At 36.1% G+C, this 21,095-nt stretch overlaps 2 protein-coding genes across 4 annotated transcripts; one reads left to right on the forward strand and one right to left on the reverse strand.

Moving 5' to 3' along the window:
* The first annotated feature begins 428 nt into the window (after positions 1 to 428).
* Positions 429 to 13,217, forward strand: LOC140766645 (ATP-dependent DNA helicase Q-like 4A). Of its 3 annotated transcripts, none has more exons than XM_073106149.1 (27): positions 429 to 602; positions 1,735 to 1,842; positions 1,987 to 2,169; positions 2,761 to 2,818; positions 3,105 to 3,548; positions 3,647 to 3,829; positions 3,900 to 4,030; positions 4,122 to 4,494; positions 4,572 to 4,703; positions 5,070 to 5,156; positions 5,235 to 5,362; positions 6,463 to 6,583; positions 6,928 to 7,079; positions 7,146 to 7,281; positions 8,718 to 8,841; positions 8,913 to 8,983; positions 9,116 to 9,184; positions 9,276 to 9,404; positions 9,504 to 9,662; positions 9,804 to 9,884; positions 9,966 to 10,127; positions 10,261 to 10,316; positions 11,219 to 11,351; positions 11,443 to 11,537; positions 11,674 to 11,751; positions 11,858 to 12,237; positions 13,036 to 13,217. In XM_073106149.1, exons 2-27 carry the CDS (start codon positions 1,820 to 1,822, stop codon positions 13,164 to 13,166), a joined length of 3,819 nt encoding a protein of 1,272 aa, XP_072962250.1. In that variant the 5' UTR covers positions 429 to 602; positions 1,735 to 1,819; the 3' UTR covers positions 13,167 to 13,217. The 3 variants fall into 3 exon arrangements, with proteins under 3 accessions (XP_072962250.1, XP_072962259.1, XP_072962268.1); XM_073106158.1 differs by lacking the exon at positions 13,036 to 13,217 and adding an exon at positions 12,653 to 12,802; XM_073106167.1 differs by lacking the exon at positions 13,036 to 13,217 and adding an exon at positions 12,384 to 12,640.
* Positions 13,218 to 17,461: 4,244 nt separating this feature from the next.
* LOC140761646 (mitochondrial import inner membrane translocase subunit PAM16 like 2-like) lies at positions 17,462 to 20,602 on the reverse strand. Its single transcript, XM_073099071.1, has 4 exons — positions 20,418 to 20,602; positions 19,514 to 19,601; positions 18,191 to 18,321; positions 17,462 to 17,856 (listed from the first exon to the last, which is right to left on the reverse strand). Exons 1-4 carry the CDS (start codon positions 20,418 to 20,420, stop codon positions 17,737 to 17,739), a joined length of 342 nt encoding a protein of 113 aa, XP_072955172.1. The 5' UTR covers positions 20,421 to 20,602; the 3' UTR covers positions 17,462 to 17,736.
* Between the last annotated feature and the right edge of the window lie 493 nt (positions 20,603 to 21,095).

A 21,095-nucleotide genomic window follows, 5' to 3' on the forward strand; every position in this document is an offset into this window, starting at 1 on the left:
TACCAATTATAAAAATAAATTGATGAGATAACTTCATAATTGGATCAAATGCGTGATATAAAATATAATTTTAATAAATAATGTTTGGATTTTTATATATAAGTATTATAATATTTATATATTATTCTAGAATAAAAAATTTATATTTTTAAATAAACTTTTTTTAACCAAAAGGTAACGGAGGCTTAGGGATTCTCTCAGTATTTTATTGCAACAAAAAAGGGAAATTCTTCCCCCCGACTTCCCCCGTCAACAAATAAGGAAAAGAAAACGACGGGTCAACTCGTTTATCATTTTACTAAACCCGAACCCGTCCACACAAAACCCGAACCCGTGTAAAGATTTCCGGTGCGTCTCGTCTCGGGTTAACGGGTCAGCTTAAAAATAACCGGATGTGGATTCAATTTCGATACCCCGCGCCATTTCAAATAAAAAGGAGGAGAGCCGAAACCCTCGTCCCGCCCACCTATCCAATGATCTTATCCGACAATCCGGTTCCCCTCTCCATTTCCGGGGGTGAGAGTGAGAGATAGCGTCGACCTCGATCGCTTACGGTTGCAGGGTTTATTAATTCCTCTTTCCCACTTGCCCCAGATCACGAGGTAACGGCTCTTTTCTGATCCAATCACTTCATCCATGCTCTTTATTCCGCTACCTATCTGTGTGAATGATGAATGAATCGCAGTATCTACATGATCTTCGTGAAAACTTGACTTATTTTGCACGGGACTACTTGAAGCGGATGGAAGGCTATTTAGATAGAAATAGGGGGTGACATGCTCGAGGAAATGCCTAAACTGGAAGGATATTTTGAAGGCACTGTGGTTGAGATTATTTATAGCGATATTAGGATGAGACTGCAATAGTTATGACGCGTCCATCGTAATTTTTTGAATAAAGTATCAATTTGCTACTTGGTGTTAACATTGTTATCTGTAAAACTTATGACACAGTGTGTTTGGGTGGAGGTAAATCTCAATTACTACTATGTGAAGGAGATATGAGCTGAAAATTGCATGCTTAGGTTCTATTATTGCACTTCCTAATGGTAATATGCATTTCTGTTGCGTGAAGAGAGTGGGAACTAAACCTTGACCTACTTCCAGTGATGTACTGTCAAAAGTTCTCTTTTTTCTTCTTCCCCCTTTTTCTCATCTCTCCTTTTGAAGTATTTCTGGTATCTGTTTATGACGAACCAAGAGGTTGCATGGGAGATCACATTATGGGTGGAAGAAGTGTCCGCTGTGGCATTTAGATTTTATTTGTTCAGTGGCCTAAGATGGGAATAAGACATTAAGATAAATAGCACATCATCAATCCATCAATTGGTCAAACCTAAAGTAAATTCGTGGAAACACTGATGTTTTCCTACACATACATCTAACCAAAACTTTTTGCTCTACCTATTTATTGTTATTTAATGAGGTAAGTAACGAAGTATCACTTGCGTGGTTCTAGCAATTTAAAATTTTGCCTGTTGTATCACGCAAAGCTTGTTTGTTATTCTTGTCAGTTGTTACTTTGATATTCTCATCCTTTGTCTTCTTGAAACCATGTTACAATCCAGAGGATCATATGTAAATTGATGATAACTTTTTACCTTTACTGCTTGCAAGATTGCAGCTTCTGCGTCTATGAAGAGTAAGTAAAGATAGGTTATATGAATTGCTCAATATTTACAAAGAACAAACCAAACCTTCTAACTGATTACTGATTGAAGTTCTTTTCTTGCAGGTGATTTGTCATTTATTTGTTGTAATTTATAACTGGGAAGGTGATACTGTTTGAAAACCATGAACTTTGCTCAGTCACCTCAGTGATGACCAAGGAAGTATTATCAATGTATGTTTGGCAGTTGATATATGATCATACTTTAGTTGATTTACCCATTACTAGTAGTCTTCTTTTTCCCCTGTATTTTCTGTTGAATGTCTCGATCCATTTATTTTTAGTGTACATTTAACCCTACTGTTGTTGGATGTACAGAAGCAGCAAGTTAAATTTGGGATCTAGTCATAATGATAAACCTACCAAGATCAATTGGATGCATCATGCAGCAGCTTTTGAAAATTTCTCATGTCAAGACAAGTTTTTGAGCTCAAGCTTTTTATATTCTTTGCCAACACAAAAGCCTCGCGCAGAAAGTGCTGACAGAATGATTGCTGTAAGGTAATTTTGAAGATCTTGTTCTCATGTTGCTTGAAGCCTGAGTGTTATTGTCTGATATGTCCTGAACATCCCATCCCCCCCCCAAACCCCACCCACACCAAAAAAAAAAAAAAGATGTAACTTGCAATCTTTGTTGACAAATGCAAAATTACACTGAAAGATAGGTGCATTGCATGTTCTGAATAATAACACTTCATTTACTTGTGAATACATAATGTATACACGTCTATTTGTCACTTCACTCATATTGTGCATGCAGAAATGAGAAATGTTTGGAGACATATTTCACCATCAAGAAGAAATGATAATTTCATTTAATCAAAGTTTATCTATTTGAAACATAATACCAGTTATAATTTGTAAAATTGTGTGAAATTGACCAAATGTCATCAACCTTCCATCTTCGAAAAGAAAGGCACTGTCTCTGAATCTGTGAGCAGTTAATTCTGTGCTTATAAGCAACTTGATTAATCTGGCTAATTGTTCAGACATTGTCCAGGGCGTCATGCTATGTAATCTACTTACAAGTTGGCCTTCATGGGGCCCATTTTCCTCCTCTAATATATTAGTTTCTTTGATATACATTTTCAGGAACATTGCTTGTACAATACAAGGACCTGAAAGGCTGCAAGGTGCACAAATTGATAAGGTATGCTTAAAGGACACCAAAATGATAACTAGCTTTGTGACAACATCACAATTTATACCCATTAACTGAATTCACTAAGTTGCTTTAACCTTGAAGCTCTCAAGATCAACTAGTCTTTTTTACTTGATTAATATGCTTGTTTGCTCTCCTTTTTTAGTCAAGTTCTATTTTCTTGCCTTCTTTGTGTTCATCAGTTGAATTATTCTCATGCCAATATGAGTTTCCAAGACGACATTTCTATTGATGTGGATTCAGTTTGTCCTAATGAAGACAACCCTTTTGACAGGCTTGGCGTGCTCTCTGCAACAGTCAGGTTACACATAAGAATTATCTAAGGCCTGGAATAACAGCTCCAGTGCAGAAACATAAAACAGAGCATCCTTGGGCTCATGCCATAAGTTCATCTGCAAATCAGGGGAATCCTAATAACTTCCAAAAGTCTGGAGTTTCCTCTCAAGAAGGTGTAAACTCTTACCAAGTATTTTGTGAGTCTACGCGTACTCCACATAATGGAGGTGGTAATTTGGATCATGGAAGAGATCATTTGATGAGAGCTACCAGTACTAAGTTTTCCTCAGATTTAAAAAAGATGCAACCAGGTTCTATTAAAGCATCAATGTTGTTCACCTCTTCTTGTATTGGTAATAAAAAATACCAGGTTGTGCATGATGGTGAAATTTGTGCTGATGATAATTTTCTAGATGCTATGGATGATGATCACATTCTAGAGGTAGGAGTTTCTTATTAATATGTTATATAATTTTTCTTAGCTCTAATTACTTGCAATTTTAGTTTACTATTTTACTCACCAGTCAATTTCCATGTCAGAATATTGATGTAGACCAGATAGTCATGGAACATTATCAAGCCACTAGCACTCCTGAAGGATCGGCAAATAAAATTTCTAAAAGTATGCCTTTCACTCCAGTTGGTCATAGAAATAATATACCGGGTTCCAGAGAAGATAATTTGCCAGCAGAGCTATGTGAAATATGCATTCATGGCTTGAAGGTGCATATTTGTTTTCATTCAGAAGGAAGATAGCTTTGCTTATGATATTAAATCATGTTCAACTATGCAGCTGGCTTTTTGCCCAGAGGCAGCAGCTCATCTGCAGGAGATGAAGGATCACTTAATTGCTGTATCAAATGAACTTCTTGATAATGCTGCAGATCTTAGCCCCCAACATTCTGAAGATCTTCGTCAAGAGCGGTGTGTCCATATATTTGATACTATTTCTCAGGAACAAATTTCGTTTGGTAGGATTGACAATGTTATTGTCCCTGTCTATGAATTGCTCTAGGTTGCATCTAAATAAACAGATCCAGCAGCTTGAGAAATATACTCAAAGTTTAACTCAAGACGAAGAAAGAGAGAGATCACATTCATTGGCATCGACAACTGCTACACATAGGCTTCAACCTGTGACCCCTGTAAGTGCTTCTGCAATAGATCCTGACAGTTTCAAGTCTCAGGTTCACATAAGAAATGAACCAGAGTATGGAGGGACTTGGAGTTCCCCAGTGCCATTCTCCTATACAGATAGGTTAGGTGTGCCATCAACACCTGTGGAAAGAGAAGTATTTACTCCAAAGCATGTTAACATTAATTATATTGAAGGGTCTGGAGATATAAGGTGGAAGAGTACAGATTTTCCATGGACAAAGAAACTTGAGGTAGTATTCTACAGAGCACATTGGCTTCTATGTCTTTGTGTCCTGGTCTGATTTATCGCTACTTATTCTTTGTCCAGGCGAACAACAGAAAAGTATTTGGAAACCACTCTTTCCGCCCCAATCAAAGAGAGGTGATTAATGCCACAATGAGTGGAAATGATGTTTTCGTATTGATGCCAACTGGTGGTGGAAAGAGCCTGACATACCAGGTACAAGTATTCACCATGCAAATTGCTGTAATCTATGAAACATCCTTTCTGCGGTGGAATATGGTTGTGCGGATACAGTAACACACACAACTTTAGAGTTGCTAATGTATATCTTATCCTGCTGTGGACATAAAGTAGTGTTCATGCTCAAACTCATCTAAAAGGAGATTATGTTCTAAAAAATCAATTCCAGGTAGAATCTTCCAAAGAAGCAAACAAAATTTTACTTTGAACATATTTATTTGTCCAGCACTGTCTTCTTTCCTTCACTGAATTTCCTCCTCTTTAAAGGGTAGCAGTAACCACTTCGAATAAGATTTGTTTCCCCTACTTCTATTTTATAACCTATGCCAAGCTGTCTTGCAGCTTCCTGCTCTTATCAGTCCAGGAATAACATTGGTAGTTTCTCCACTTGTCTCACTTATCCAGGATCAAATCATGCACTTGTTGCAGGTAATGTACTATTTATGTATGTATTTAGAATGTGGCCATGCTTGGCTGATTCATTATATATTTTACTGTTTTATGCAGGCAAATATTCCTTCTGCTTATCTAAGTGCCAGTGTGGAGTGGTCTGAACAGCAGGAGATATTTAGAGAACTAATGTCTGACATCTGTAAATACAAGTTGTTATATGTCACTCCAGAAAAAGTTGCTAAGTGAGTGATTGAGTTTATTGTTAAATAGCTCTTTATGCAGAGAAAATAAGCATCTTGTTTGCAAACTTCTAATTTGCACCTATACAGGTAACACTGCATAATTTCGGTCATTCTATGTTAGCCAGACAGTATAGAATAGTTTAGTATAATGTGACCGCAAACTATCAAAAAGATTTGATTCAGTTAAAAAATTACTGGCTCTTGATGTCCATTTCTTTTGTAAAGTCTGCAACTCTGCATAATTTTGAAGATAGTCTGCATTTTAGCTGAAACAAGGTGCAATTTTGTAAACAGTTGCATTCCAATAATAAACTAAGCAGCACATATGACCTAGCAACTGGAATTTTGTTGGAAGGAAGCAATGATACTTTTATGTGTATATGTTACTTTTGCTAAGTAAATTGCAATTAGCATCTCTTCTTCTCTTGAGGTAATTGACATTCCTTCTAGGTCAGATTATGGAGTTGTGGTCCTTGTGGACAAGTTTATTTGTTGGCAAACCGTTTTTAAGATAGTAGCTCTCTCACATTTTACATTTACCCCATGCATGTATGCCACCGATTCTTCCTTATAAGGGTATATACTGAATTAGAAATATCTACAGTTGTGATACTCACTTTTGTTCTATTACAGACAGCTTCTGAATTGGAAGTCTTCTTTTTAGCTTCAGCTGGGAGTACCTGATGTTAATGTGGCAATATTGCATCAATGATTAGTATCTGAGTTCTATATATTTTATGCATAAGCTTGTACTTTCATTCTGAGGTTAATAGGAACAGTTCCCTCTTTGTTGCTAAGTCTTGGTTGTTGCCATGGTTACCTTATGTGTTTAGCATAACAAAAGATTACCTTATGTGTTTAGCATAACAAAAGATTTGTTTCTTATAGCAATCCTATATATATATATATATTCAAAAAAGTTTATTATATTTCATCATTACAAGATCTAATTGGACGTGATATCTTCAACACCTGAGAGGAGAATTGTCTCATATTTGGGAACTCTTCCTCTTCCGGTGCTGAGCACTTGGAAAATTTATTTATTCTTTAGGTTGCCTCGTCAAACTTTATATGATTTTGAGATGATTGATTGTGCACAGGAGCGATGTGTTACTGAGACACTTGGACTCTTTGCATTCACGTGGATTTCTTGCTAGAATTGTTATTGATGAAGCTCATTGTGTAAGCCAGTGGGGGCATGATTTCCGCCCTGATTATCAGGTTCGTTAAAGTATAAAAAAATATCAGAGCATATGTCCCGAGTTCGAGTCCTGTCAGACCTATTTGCTGTTTAAAATATAAAATCTTTCTTCATTTAAATCAAATCTACTTATTAGGCCTCTCAAAATGCCTTAAGCCTGGAAGTGAGAGGAGGTTGTTAGAATGTAAAATTCTTTATAAAAACACCATTCTCTAATGGTTTTAGCTAACAAGGTTGACTCACTCAACCCTCTACTTTAGCGCCCTCTTGAACCTCCCAAAATTAATGTCTCAAACCTCTGTTTTAGCTCCCTCTTGAACCTCTCAAGTTACTATAGTCTGACATAGTTTATTCAAACTCTCAGGGTCTAGGTATCTTGAAACAGAAGTTCCCAAATACTCCAGTGCTGGCTCTGACTGCTACAGCAACAGCTCTTGTGAAGGAAGACGTTGTGCAAGCTCTTGGCCTTGCAAATTGCATCATTTTCCGGCAGAGTTTTAATCGCCCAAACTTGTGGTAAGTATGTTTCGAGATACCTTGCTACCTTTTCCTTTCATTAGGTCACCAGTTATCCTTTTGCAGGTACTGTGTCATGCCAAAGACAAAAAAGTGTATGGAGGACATTGATAAATTCATCAAGGAAAACCATTTTGATGAATGTGGCATCATTTATTGTCTTTCCAGGATGGACTGTGAAAAAGTGGCTGAAAAATTGCAGGTTATTTACGTAATTGACATAAAAATACCTTGACATATGTTATAATAGTTTTTTTAACAACAAATCATGCTTGATGATATGATCTTTTTAGCCTTCATTTAAACTCTGCCCATGAAGTTCTTGTTTCACAAGTCCTGCTTAACTATCTATTCGTGGGGTTCTTGCATCTAACTTGCTTCTTGAATGTAGTTTACTTAGTTCTGCTTCACTTTACTGCTTTAAAGTCCAACCGCTGATAGGTTCCTCCAGACTGGAGCTCTTTAGGGAACTTTGAAATTGAACTTTTGTACGTGTTGTGGGAATGTAATTCAGATGAACTTGAGAATCGAGTTCGGAGAGTCCATTACTTTTGTGCTAATGAAAAATGCTAGAACTAAGTGTTTTAATTAGAGTAAGTATTCTGATAAATTCCATATTATGCTTACAGTTCTTGATGATTTATTGCTGATGTTGAGGACTTATGCTTTTGAGGCTCTATAAGAACTTTGAAGTTTGAATAGCAAATGACTGAGGCATATCTGCAGCCATTATGCGTACAAACTACAAAGAGGCGTGAATGTAAAGATAATTAACCATGATGTATGGCACGATATCTTCTTATAGGAGACAGTAATCTTGCCCATCCTTCAGAATTTTCAAGCTAATCGGCAAATTTCTCTTGGCAAATATACACAACTTTTTCCTAACTTGGGACATATTATAAGCCTGTCACCTACATTGTCAATCCAAAATTTGGAAGATTTCAAGTAGAGTGAGAGATACTAATACCATGGCAATTTTGTTGTTTGCCATTTTTAGAGTATTGTTGAATACTTGAATGTCTACATTGTGCAAAGCTATATGGAGAGTTGTTTGTCGGGAATAGTTCTTGTAATGGAGTACAACAGCTAGTTGACATAATGTAGATCAGCATTATTCTTGTATCATTTCTGCATTCTTTAGCTATTACCTTCAAAGGTAAGACTGCATACTGAAACTATAGTCATACTCTTCCCCTATCAAAATTAAGACTAGAAAGTTGCAAAACTATACTTTCTTTAATTTGACCTTTCTATGGTTAGGAGGTGGGGGCATGGCAGGTTGTTTTCCTACATTTCACTTATATAAGAAATGTTCACCAATGAACAAGATATTATGCATCTTGTTGGTGGTGTCTCTCTGATGCCACATAGGTTTTCCGTGTACATAGCCGTATCTGGCTTAGAGAAAGGCAAATTTTAAAGCTAAGAAAATGATGACCTAAAAGAATCAATAGTAAACATCTTTATTCTACAGAATTTCCTATTTTGCTTCTCACAAAGATCTGCCAGGTTTTATGCAGCTAAATCTGTGTCCCTCTATGGAACTGGTCTAGTTTAAAAATTATTCACCAAGTGTGATATTCAAGTATTATATGGTTATTTTCAATTGCTAAAATAGTAATTTTGGTTTTCCAGGAATATGGCCACAAAGCATCCTTTTACCATGGCAGCATGGATCCTTCTCAAAGAGCTTACATTCAAAAGCAGTGGAGCAAGGACGAAATCAACATAATATGTGCCACAGTTGCTTTCGGAATGGGTATCCTTGATTACCACATTAGGAAATTGAGATTATACAGCAAATCTCATGCTCTAACATGTGATTTTCAGGTATCAACAAGCCTGATGTCCGGTTTGTCATCCATCACTCTCTTCCTAAATCTATTGAAGGTTATCATCAGGTGACTTGTTCAGAGTTATTAAGTTCTGGATAAGTGGATGTATCATATATGCCAAATGTTAAAACATGAGCAGGGTAATCTGACGAGTTTCTTAAATTTGTTTTCCTTTCATCTTATCCTTATATCTTTTAGGAGTGTGGACGTGCTGGTAGAGATGGTCAGCGCTCATCTTGTATTTTGTATTACAACTATAGTGACTATGTAAGTCAAAGTGCCCTTGATTTTATTTCAGGTTTTCATATCTTATTCTCCATAGTTGTCTAAGCTTCTCCATTTGTTTCTAAATATGCAGATTCGTGTCAAGCACATGCTTACTCAAGGAGTTGTAGATCAAAGCCCTCTAGCCTCTGGCTCAAGACGTGCTTCTTTAGCCAACAATGACCGAGTATTAGAAACAAACATTGAGAATCTTTTGCGTATGGTATGTACAGTAAGACAATAATGTTAATTGTCCAGAATAGTCCAGATAATTGTTAGACTTTCTCTACCATGTCATAATTTGACTGTTTGCACTTTACAGGTTAGTTATTGTGAAAATGATGTTGACTGCAGACGTCTTCTACAACTAGTTCATTTTGGTGAAAAGTTTAATCCTGCAAACTGCCAGAAAACTTGTGATAATTGTGCAAAAACATTGAGCTGTGTAGAGAAAGATGTGACTCACATTGCAAAACAACTGGTTCGGGATACAATTTCTACTCCTCCCTTGTTGTGAATTATCTTAGCAAATAGCAACTACTTACCGCTGGATTATAAAGGTACTTCATTTGGTATAATAGTGGACTGAACCTTTTCCTTTTCTGGTTGTACCTTTTTTTAGGTTGAGCTAGTAATATCGACAGGCCAACAGTACTCAACATCTCATATTCTGGAAGTATACAGGGGTTCCATGAGCCAGAATGTAGGTACTTGGACATATCCAATTGATACATTTCAATGCAGTGCCTGTTATATGACCCATTTCTTTGGTTCTATAACATAGGTTAAGAAGCACAGACATGATACTCTAAGTCTTCATGGAGCTGGAAAACATCTTGCCAAAGGCGAAGCATCCAGAATAATTCGTCACTTAGTTATTGAGGATATTCTCATGGAGGATGTAAAGAAAAATGACATATATGGATCTGTATCTTCTGTCTTGAAGGTGATAAAAAAAGTGTCTACTTCATAAGCTTTAGCTTTGTACTAGAAGAGATTGTTTATGTTCTTTTCAAGTATATTGCTTTGTAATTCCTCATTATATGTCAGCATCAATGTATGCCATTTGTTTTGAGCAGGTAAATCAATCTAAAGGTCAAAGACTTCGCTCTGGCAACCAAACCATCATTGTGAGGTCTGACTTTGCCTTCTGCTATAGATGTGTTTAGCTTATGTCATTTTATGAAGGATCAGATTTTTCTTAAGTGTGGATAAGGGGTTTGACTTCACAAAAGGATCAACCTTCCCAGCAGATCATCTATGACAATTTAAAGTTTGTCGTCTCGTTCTTTTATGACACCCTTTAGTAGTTTTTTAGGGGACATTCTGCGCTCTGAAGACTGATCAATCATGACTTCATGAGTCACTAGAGACTTGTAGTTATTAGTATATCAATCGCCCTGGTTTTTGCTAATTGTAGATCTGTGATGGGTGATACTCAGACATATTTTGCTAATGAGTGATACATTCACAATCTAATTAGAATAAAAGATCACGATGAAGTTCTTATGGAGAAAATTAGGACTGTTGAGACAGTATGATTTCCATGAGAAGTTCAAACAAAGCATCTTTGTAATTATAGATTACTTGTAAACCTCATGCCAAGAAGAAGGTAACTAGTAAGACTTTGCAAGTAAGACAAAGGGCTAGTTCAGAAGTAAATATATTTTATTTACAGCCTAGAGTGTGCAGAGATAAGCCGTGTATAAGATATGCCGCATGTAAACTCTGAAGTACGAAACTTCCTTTGGTAGGCTGTCGTATGATCCTTTTTTCTTTTTAAGGTTTTGTAGAGTTATATATGCACCATAATTGATTGATTTGAGCTTCAATGGGCATGGTATGACACTACTGTTCAAAATTCAGAGAACTCTCTTTCTAGAGTAAGCAAGAACAACCATATCATATTAAGGTTATAACTTGACTCTAAAGTGCCTCTTATAAGATTGCATTATCAACTTTCATGCCCGTTCTTAAAATTTTTAGAAATGGTGACATGTGCAACTTGTTGATATGAAGGTCATTGCTATCTTGTAGGTTCCCTGCTCCTTCGAAGGCATCTAAGATTAGCAAACTTGAGGTTACACCAGCAAAGGGTTCATTACTTCCAGAAATGTCTTGTCTCCCACAAACTGGCATGAATGGTCAAGCACAAGATGAAGTGGACCTAGTAATAGCTCGCATCAGCTGTTTTGGTGTATTAGTATTTGCTGTCTGATATTATTTTTTAAATTTGATTCTAAAGGGCTCTTCTATTTTAGAATCTATCGGCCAAACTTTATGCGGCTTTGCGCATGCTCCGAACTATGCTTGTTAAAGAGGCTGGTGAGGGGGTTATGGCATACCATATATTTGGGTGAGCACTTTCCTCCACTATGCATATGTGCATGCACATACACAGGAACATATGTGGATATGCGCATACAGTTTCGGCATCCTTCTGACAGTACAAGGTATTATGACCTCTAACACAATTCATTTTTCAACTTTAGAAATGCAACACTACAGCAGATTAGCAAAAGAGTTCCAAGGACCAAAGAAGAACTTCTGGAGATAAGCGGCATTGGCAAGTAAGGAGTAACATATTGAATTAAATTTTGTTGGCTACAAGGACAACTTTTTCCAGCAATTTCTCAGCTGTAACTGATATATACTGAGTTTTAAAAATTGACCCAGGGCGAAGATAAATAAGTATGGAGACCGGGTGATTGAAACCATAGAAGCTACCATTAGGGAGTACCAAAAGACAAGTAAGAGCAGTGGCAGCAGCAGCAGCAGCAATGAGAATATGGATGCAGTAAAGAGGAGAAGAGGTTCTAGAGGCATTAATCCAGATGCTAATGATGATGACTTTTCGGAGAGCGCTGTTCAACACAAAAAACGTGTAACAAAGATAGGGAAGACTGGAAAGGGGCTATCAGAAACTGTAAGTATATCAACATATGATGACCGCTGTATGGATCTTGATTTGGATGGACATGACATGCAGAATGATGGATCAAAGTGGAACAATTCTGGTAGAGTCTTACCTCACTGGACAAAACCAGGAACCGCAGGTAACAGCCCTATCAGTAATTTATTCCAGGAATATGAATTCAAGAAGTAGTCAAAGCATAGAAAAGTTAGGCATCCAGTTCTTCCTGGTGGATTTTATATTTTGGCTGGGACGTGCATCTCCTTACATACTCCATGTACCATGCAGGAAACCACCTTTAGTGCTGCTAGTAGAAAAGCTTCCCTTTGAATGAAACTACAAAAAGAGATAAATAATGGACACATTATTATCTGTGCAGCATTCTGATAGAACTTTACTAGGAACCTGACTGAATTTTTGTAGTGGCTGATCAGTCTGGAAAGAGAAGAATGTACATATTACTATATGTCTTGAAGTAATGAAATGCAAATTTGGTTTGTATATTTTGAAATTAAAGTATGTGTTAGCTCGACATCTCAGACAAATTTTACTGGCAGTGTATCATACCTTAGTGCCCGAGGCAAGTGAATATTTGATGTTGCTGAAAGTTGCTGCAGCTATATGCTTTAGAGATGGATCAAATATAAGTATAATCCAGCTTCTCAGGTTCAATTAATGTGCCTTTTGCTCATGTTCTGATTGATCTTTAGTGTTTGCGTCCGCTTTTGCTGTTTCTAAGACTATTGTGGTGGTTTACCATCTGGTGATGTTTATATTTGCTGGTAGTCGTTGTACTATTTTCATTTTTCACGCAAAGAGGGTTGATTAATTATTGTTTTCACACAATAGCTATCCATTTACTGATTTATATGCAACTGCACCTTACAATCGGCTGCTAAATCATGTGAAGGCTGAATCAGCCTATGCATACTGACTACAGGAACTCTCTACAGCCAGGGCTGCAGAGGATATTCTGCCTTCAAATATTGGTCTTTCCTGTGGAATGTGACAGTGGCTCTTGATGTTCATCTAGCTGTTGCAAAGGAAAAATTTCCAACTGAAATCAGGTAAAATTATGTGAAACCATTGACTAACATTTTCTTCTTATTTTTTTGAGCTTTGACTATGTCTCTCGCTGCTCCCATCTACCGATTTGTCTGCATAATTTTCACGGCAAGTGCAAATGAAGTAAACTCAGTGATCCTTATATAGTTACTGTAATTACTATTTCACTTCGACTAATGAATTATAGGAACAAGTTGCAATCCATGTTGCTATAAGTTAGATATGTAGAATTAACTCTAGCTGTTGCCTTACATAATTCAAAACAAATGAGGGGTCTATTTGAAAAATAATAGTAGCTCTAAACACAAAGAAGGAATCTATCCACTTTTTAAGTGTGTAAATGAGGAAGCCCGAAGCCACCGTGAAATTCCTATATTTGGAATTCGTGTATGAAAAGAGAGTTCGTTTTCTACATGAGCAACGTGAATGGTATGTAACAAGTTCCTTTTCTCGTGCTATTTATTATCTAATGCCAATTGGAAACGCGAGAAACGTTGAAAGGATTATTAGATTGATCATATATGACTATTCTAATCATATTATTATATTGATAAAGTACCAAAACCACCCTGAGCCCCCCCCCCCCCCCCTATATTTATTTAAGCTAGGATTTTCACATTGACCAACTTAATTATACAAAAACCTCTCTAACACTTATTTTTAGCTGTTAATTTAATTTTTTTTGTTAAAAACATAACACACAATTATCACATGATTAATTTTAACCACACCGATCACTGTTTTACCTTTATTTTAGAGGAGAAAAAAAAAGGAGTTAAGAGTAAATTAATCAGTAGTAATTAATGAGGAGGTGGTGGTAGTGGCAGCTAACATCATTTATTGGGGAATTAATTGATCCAGTGACAACCAAATCTCCCTTAAGAACTGGATGGAGTTGGACGACTAAGTTTCCATGGCGGATGATCACATGCATGTCGGCCCCCCAATGGAATGCCGTAACCTTGGGGTTTATAAATTATAACTAGACGCAAAGATATAGGTGGGGCCCCGAAAAATAGTCCACTCGTATGCCAGGATAAGATCGTGTGGTGTGACTCGCAGAATAATCCTGACCATGATCGTCAATCGGACGGCCGAGATCTTCCGGATCGGACGTGATGCTATTGCAACCGAACGTATAAGCAAAGCGACCCACAGAGTATATTTCTCTATGCTTGACGTATACAAAAGAAGAGTAGAATAATAATAATAGTTGTGTATATAAATTAATGGATGCGGATTCTCTACGCCGCAGGTTGTGGGAACTAGCTATTACCGAGAATAAATGGGAGATTCATTAAGAAAAAAAGTAGCAAATATTCTCTGCTGGCCTGTTAGTATAAATGATTAGAGTCAGCATCTCCCCGATCAAAATACTGCAGGGGTTTGAATTATAATTGGGTTAGATATTTAGCATCAATTTTTATCATAGAACACTGGAGTTATATTGAGTGCCACGTAGTAGGTAGCAGTAAAATCTACAACCATCAATTGTAGAGGATCCGCAGCGACAACTCATGCTTATATAATGAGAGGAAGGAATTCCATGTGGGAGCTAAAAATGGATGTGTGAATGAAGAGTCACGCCATGGGAAAAGTCTCAACTTTTGAAGCCCCGTGGATTCCGGCCACCGTCGGCGGACGGGTAAAGAGAGCCGCAGTGGCTCTCGCCGTGGTCTGCTGCTCCCCGGTGCTCTTACCTCTCCTCTGCGTCTTCTTCTCCTTCGTCTGCCTCGCCGTCGCCTTCCGCCGCCTCCGGCGGCCCAGAGCTCCGCCGCGGCCGCTGACGAGGGAGACGAGAGGCGGAGCAGTTGGGCTTTCGGAGAAGTACGAGGAGAAAGTGGAGGGGAGGCGGCTGCTGGAAAGGTATTTGGAGGAGCAGCTGGGTTTGGTCTGTGACTGTGAGGCGTGGGGTTAAGGATGATGGTAATGGAGGAGATGGGCGTTGGGAGAGAGAGAAATAAGAGAGAAGGACTTGATTGTAAAATATTAGTAGTAGGGAGATGTAATTGAGAAAAAAAATCTATTTGGAGTTTTTTTTTTGGTCCTTCCGTTCTGTTCCGTTCTTGCTCTGTTTTTTGAGAAATTTGCACAGAAATGATGTTTCTTTAAGGTGATTTTGCAGATCAAGCCATCAAATTTTGCTATTTGCAAATCAGGCACTCCTTCTCTGTGAGATGACTATAAGAACATATTAGGCTAGATTACGGAGTTTAGGTAGAAGATATTAAAAAGGGTTAGTTACATTTAGAACCCCACAAGTACTCCTATTTTATATATTGTATTATTTTATGAGACTCTTTAACCCTTTAACTATTTAATATTTTTATATCCCTGAAAAATAACATCATATAACTATTATGATCAACTTTTCTCATTCCCTATCCTCCACGAGAAAGGTAAAATAAGCATCAAGTGATGGTTTTTAAACCAACGAAGACATACTAATGAGATTTTATATAATTAAGAGGATCAATATGCAAAGAATTAGCAATGCTAATGGTCTATATATAATTATCTCTATTAAAAAAAAGAAAGATATTTACTTATCTCAACCGACGAAAGGTGGGGAGATAGATAATTCCAATTTCATTCTTTAAACTATCATTATTTTTATTAATAATCTTAATTTTTTTATTATACATAATAACCTAATTAAATTGGTCAAGTGAGATATTTTTAATAATTATTATATATATAAAATATTTAAAATATAGGGGGATATGTGCAAATTTATTTATTTATAATCATAGGAGTGAGAAGAAGAAACTATACATTTAGCCCGACACGTGTCTCTTATTATTATATTCATAATCCTAGTCACAATTGGTACTTTGAAGCTTTGAGTACATTGTGATGTGATATAAAAATTACTCCTTTAATTTAATAAAAATATTTGATCAGTTGTCGTCTCTCGTTGCCTGCGTCAAATCATCGTGTTCCCTCTTCGCCTCAAGATTATAATAATAACTTCAATTTATATATATATATATAATAATAATAATAATAACGTAATAATAGGATAAGAATTATAATCATATGGTTACGATCAAATTATGAATGGTTATGAAACTGAAAGGGTCGCAGGCTTGCATAGGCGTAAACTTTGCATGCCAAATTGCTCGGTCAAAATTTATGGATATAATCTACATTTAATTTGTTTTTTCTAAATATATTATAAGCTTGTAGATAATTATAAGTTAAGATAGAGAAATAAAAAGCTAGCTCTTCTAAAAAAATAGACCTAGTTTTTTAGAGAGAAAGTCCGTGGAATAAGCATTCAAGCACGGTAAGAGTAATAGATGATAGAGTAGATACTATAGAAGTAAGCCTCCTGCTTAAGTTTAAAATTAGCTTGAATTAAAAATTTTATTAATTCAAATTTGCCTATAAATTTAGGCTCAAAGTTAATTTTAAAACAAATATATTACTCACATCTAAACTTAGGTTACTCTTGTACAATTCTTTTGTATTAAACTGTTAAGAGTTTTTATCCTACTTAATAAAATTCTCCTAAATTACCAAAATGTTGTTAGAGCTTTCATCCCATTTAATGAAACTCCCCCAAGTTATCAAAATGCCCTTACTATATTTATTATACAAACTGATTGAAGAGGAAAGCAATTTGAGTGTTTAAAAGACATTTTGATAATTTAGACCGGCTAATTTCTAACAGTAAAAGTACTGATTTAATATGAAAAATTATACAAGTAAGAAAGTGATTTTAAACTTATGAAATTTATTTAACTCAATGCCAGTATGGAAGTAAATAAAATATTAGTACTTTTAAAGACAAACTTCAATAAATTTTAGAGGTTTTGGCATACCTATCTGATTAAAATTATCCAGCACGCAGATAAATGGGTCAGATTCCAATTTCAAAACCTGGCCTGATGGTTAGGTTTGAGTTAGGGAGCTTAGTGATGCATTGAAATAAAAATAGTTTATAAAGATTGCACTTTTTTTTCTCTTGAGAGGGTAAAAATAGTGCGATGGATAGTTAAATGAGTCAAAATAATTATTAATACTGCAAAACATTAGATGAAAAATAAGAGGAAAGAGAAATAAATATTAATAAAGTAATATTAACAGAAACTGTTGTTTGGATACTGAACTAATATAGACTTGGAATAAACTTAAAAGCTTATTCCATAATCAGAAGGAAGAAAAAATGTTTAAAAGAAAAATATGGTATTCTAAACGTTCCTCTTAGATCAAATGTAATGTGTACAGCTGTGGATGACAAATAAAAAGAACCAATTCCAGCTGCTAATAGAAAAACTCTTGAAACAGACTTGATGTCGAAGAACACTTTCGGTCAATCTGTTATATTTCATGGAAATGGCCAAGGAAAATCATGAAAGATATGACCAACTTCCGGTTACCGTTCTACCGACTCTTTTAGATATCACAAAAATTGCAGCCTAGTGAAAGATTAACCCCATACAAAATCATAACTCTTAAAAAAAAAACCTTCTTGATATTTATCCGCTTCAAGGTCACATGCGTTAAGCGCATAATCACGGACATTAATCTTGATGAATAGAGGAAGCTAGCAGACTTAGTTTTAGCATACTTAGTTTGTTCCGCCCTTCGGTTGGTAGACAGCTTCTAAACATTGTTTGGCATGGTGAACTTTTGACTGAAGGTAAAAGCTTCCACTCTTGGCGTTCTTCTCAAACAAGATATCATACTTCTGCAATTTCACAAAAATCAATCCTTTAGATTCCAAAGATAATCTACAACAAAAGAACAGAGATCACTTGACAATAGTAGTTGTTTAAATCTCAACAATCATAATTAACAATTGAAATCACAAGCGACCAACTTCATTAAATGATTAACCAAAGCAGCAACACTTTTAAAGTGCCAGAAAGAAATATACTAGATATATTCAGCAAATGATTAGTTGCATAAAAGAATAGAGTCATATTTCATTTGCTCATAGCACAGGCTTTGGGCAATCTCAAGTTACTAGGAGTAGCTTAACAACATTCACACTAAACAAGAAATAAAAGAATGCCATCGACCTGGAGAATTTCTTCCCATGTTGACTGCTCACCAATCCCCAATATTTGCCTAGCTTCTTGCTCGGTCATTACTTTACTAGCTCTCCGAATATTATTTATTGCTTCATGTGCAACACCAGTTTTATTTGCATCTGCAAATTCCAATTAAAAGAAAGAGTAAGATCTGCACAAGCATGCCTGGATATTTCAATACATTAATAAAGGCCTCAAGGTCAAATACTAAAAGCTTTCAAAGTATAGAACTATTTTATATGTAGCAAGTAGCAAAAGCATTTGAAATGTGTCACAATCCAGAGCTAGGTTATCCTTGTTACAGCAAAAGTATTAGTGGCTATGAACTATAAGAAATAAGAAAGGTGCAACCTGAACAAAATCTAGGTGATTTTTTTATTTTACTTTTTATGTTGAGGCACAAAACTTGGCTCCATGTGCTGACTACAGGATTCATGGTAACATCATCAACCAGACAGGACTGTAATATCAAAAAGATTTACAAGTAAATTCAGACTTCCATTAAGAGCTGCACCTAATTTCTCTGTCGACTTCACAGGTGTAATTTGGGTCACTGTAAGATCAACTACGACTCTACTGTGTTCCCTCCATTTGTAGCACAAAACAAATATATTTTGATCTCATACAAGATAAGCTCCAGATCTAGATTGCATCAACATAAATTGAATCAAGAAGGTAGACAACTGTAGCGTCCATTGACCTTATAGCTTTTATAACATTTTCTTAAATTTTGAAACTTTTGCTAAAAGGTTGATGTTGACCAAGCAACCAATCATAAAAAAGTCATCCTTTAATTTTTTTTAATATTTGACTTAAGCCCTAGCTGAACCAATACTGTTAGCGAAGCATTTGTATGACAATGGTTGTGACTCACCTTCTCTAAAATATGAAAATTGATCTATGTCATCACAGGCTAAGAGGTGTACAAGTTATTTGTCATTGAACTCTTGTTCAGGAAATTAGTCCAAATCATCTGATATGTTACTAAGGCCTCCAAACAATTTACCCATATGATTGTAGTGCCATAACATGTTTATGAAATTCAAACCTTAAATATCATAGTACTGGGCCTTCCTGCTTTGGCTATTAACTCATAGCAATTCTTCTCATGTACCTAAATGTGTTAGTTTTTGTGCATTTACTAATTAAAAAAGATGATGTAATATCTATATGTAACAGTTACGAGAGATGACATCTAAAAATGAAAATTTATGAGATGATGAAAGACCCATAAAGCATTTTGCTCAACTACGCAGATTTCAAAAAATGCTAACCAAAGAAATCCATTACGCAACCAAACAGTTTACTTACTTTCAATTGCTTTACGATAAGCTTGGAAAACTGCTCTTCCCAATATCCCAGAACCCATGATGAGCAAGTTAGCAAGAAGTTTTGCAGCCTGTGGTCAAAATAAGTTTCAAGATATAAGATATTCTGAGACTGTAGATAATTCATATAGATCCAAAAAGGAAGCATGCGAAAGATTAGAAAAAAGATAGATTTTGTCTTAAGAACAGAAATTTTACTAGCATAATCTGTTAATACTCGGTGTTTGATTGTAGGAACTACATACATAGATGAAAGCATTAAAAATTGATAGCACTTTTTCTTACTTCTCATTGGGAATTCATAGTTTGAAGTTTCAGTTTCAGCAAAAGGTGAAACATTTTGGTCAGTTTTATTAAGTTTTGGTTCCAGTTTCGTTGTTTGGTTTAGATTTCATTTTGATAAATAATCTTCTTTATCTTATTTTTTCAATGCATCACACAAAATCTAATAGCATTTAAGCAATGAGATCTTGAGAAAACAATAAGATAGCAAAATATGAAGGTCTTGAACCAAATATCTAATTAATATCTAGAGGATGTAATACAGCCTTGCGGCTCAGCGGCAACAGATCACCTAAAGTGCATGCCCTTTCAAATAAAGTTACGAAATAAATGGAGAAATTTATAACATAGAAAACAAAAAACTACCATATTTGTGATTCAACCACAATTGAATCACACAAGCGGGAACTAAGAAAAAGTACAAGGGTTTCCAAGGAAAAGATTACTCAATCTTTGTGATTCAACCGCAATGAAATCACCCCAAAGAGGGCTCCTTTTTGAAACACCGTGTCCTAAACTAATCATTCCTATCTCATTGGGGCACAACCAGACATCGAACAATTAACTGCCTAATTAATCGAGAAAAGAAGAGAAGGGAGACGCACCATCTCGGCGTCGAACGAGGAACAGATTCGCCCACGGAGAGAGCCAAGAATGGGTTGGAGATTCCAAAGATCGAAGCTTTTTATAGCCCAAGCAATCTCAACGAGGTTGGTGCTTCGACGGCAGCGTCGCTCGCAGTGGCGGCGATCAAAGAGAAGGCTAGGATTCGAGTCGACGTCTTCCCCACGAAAACTATCGCACTTTCGTAACCCTGAGAAGCGGCCCGGCCCAATGTTCAGCCCAAATCTTACTCTTCTGGGCCCGACTTGTTGACTTCGGTTTGGGACATTGTATGGAGTAAAATAATCTTTTCCTTTCCCTAAAGTATATATTTACATATTTACCCCTCATAATAAGAACTCATTAAAACTCTTGATTTTAAATGGATGCTTCACAAAGTTAACCAAATAATAGAGTTTTATATGGAACTCGTTAAAACTTTGGGTGAGAAGTGAGTAGGCTGCTCACCAAAGATAATAAGAGTTTGATTTTTTGCTAATATTACTCTGAATTTTTTTTTATTGTTCATGAGTCCGAAGGCTAGATGTGGGTTGGATAAATAATCAACCATCCTTAGATACAGACACTTAGACCCCATCAAACTTTTAGCCAATATAGTAAACTGTTTAGTTTAGGTTTCAAGTCATGTGTGTCATCGAACAATTGTTTCGAACCAAATG

The sequence above is a fragment of the Typha angustifolia genome, chromosome 1 (genome assembly GCF_048772165.1).
Source record: "Typha angustifolia cultivar Huaian chromosome 1, ASM4877216v1, whole genome shotgun sequence".
Classification (NCBI taxonomy): domain Eukaryota; kingdom Viridiplantae; phylum Streptophyta; class Magnoliopsida; order Poales; family Typhaceae; genus Typha; species Typha angustifolia.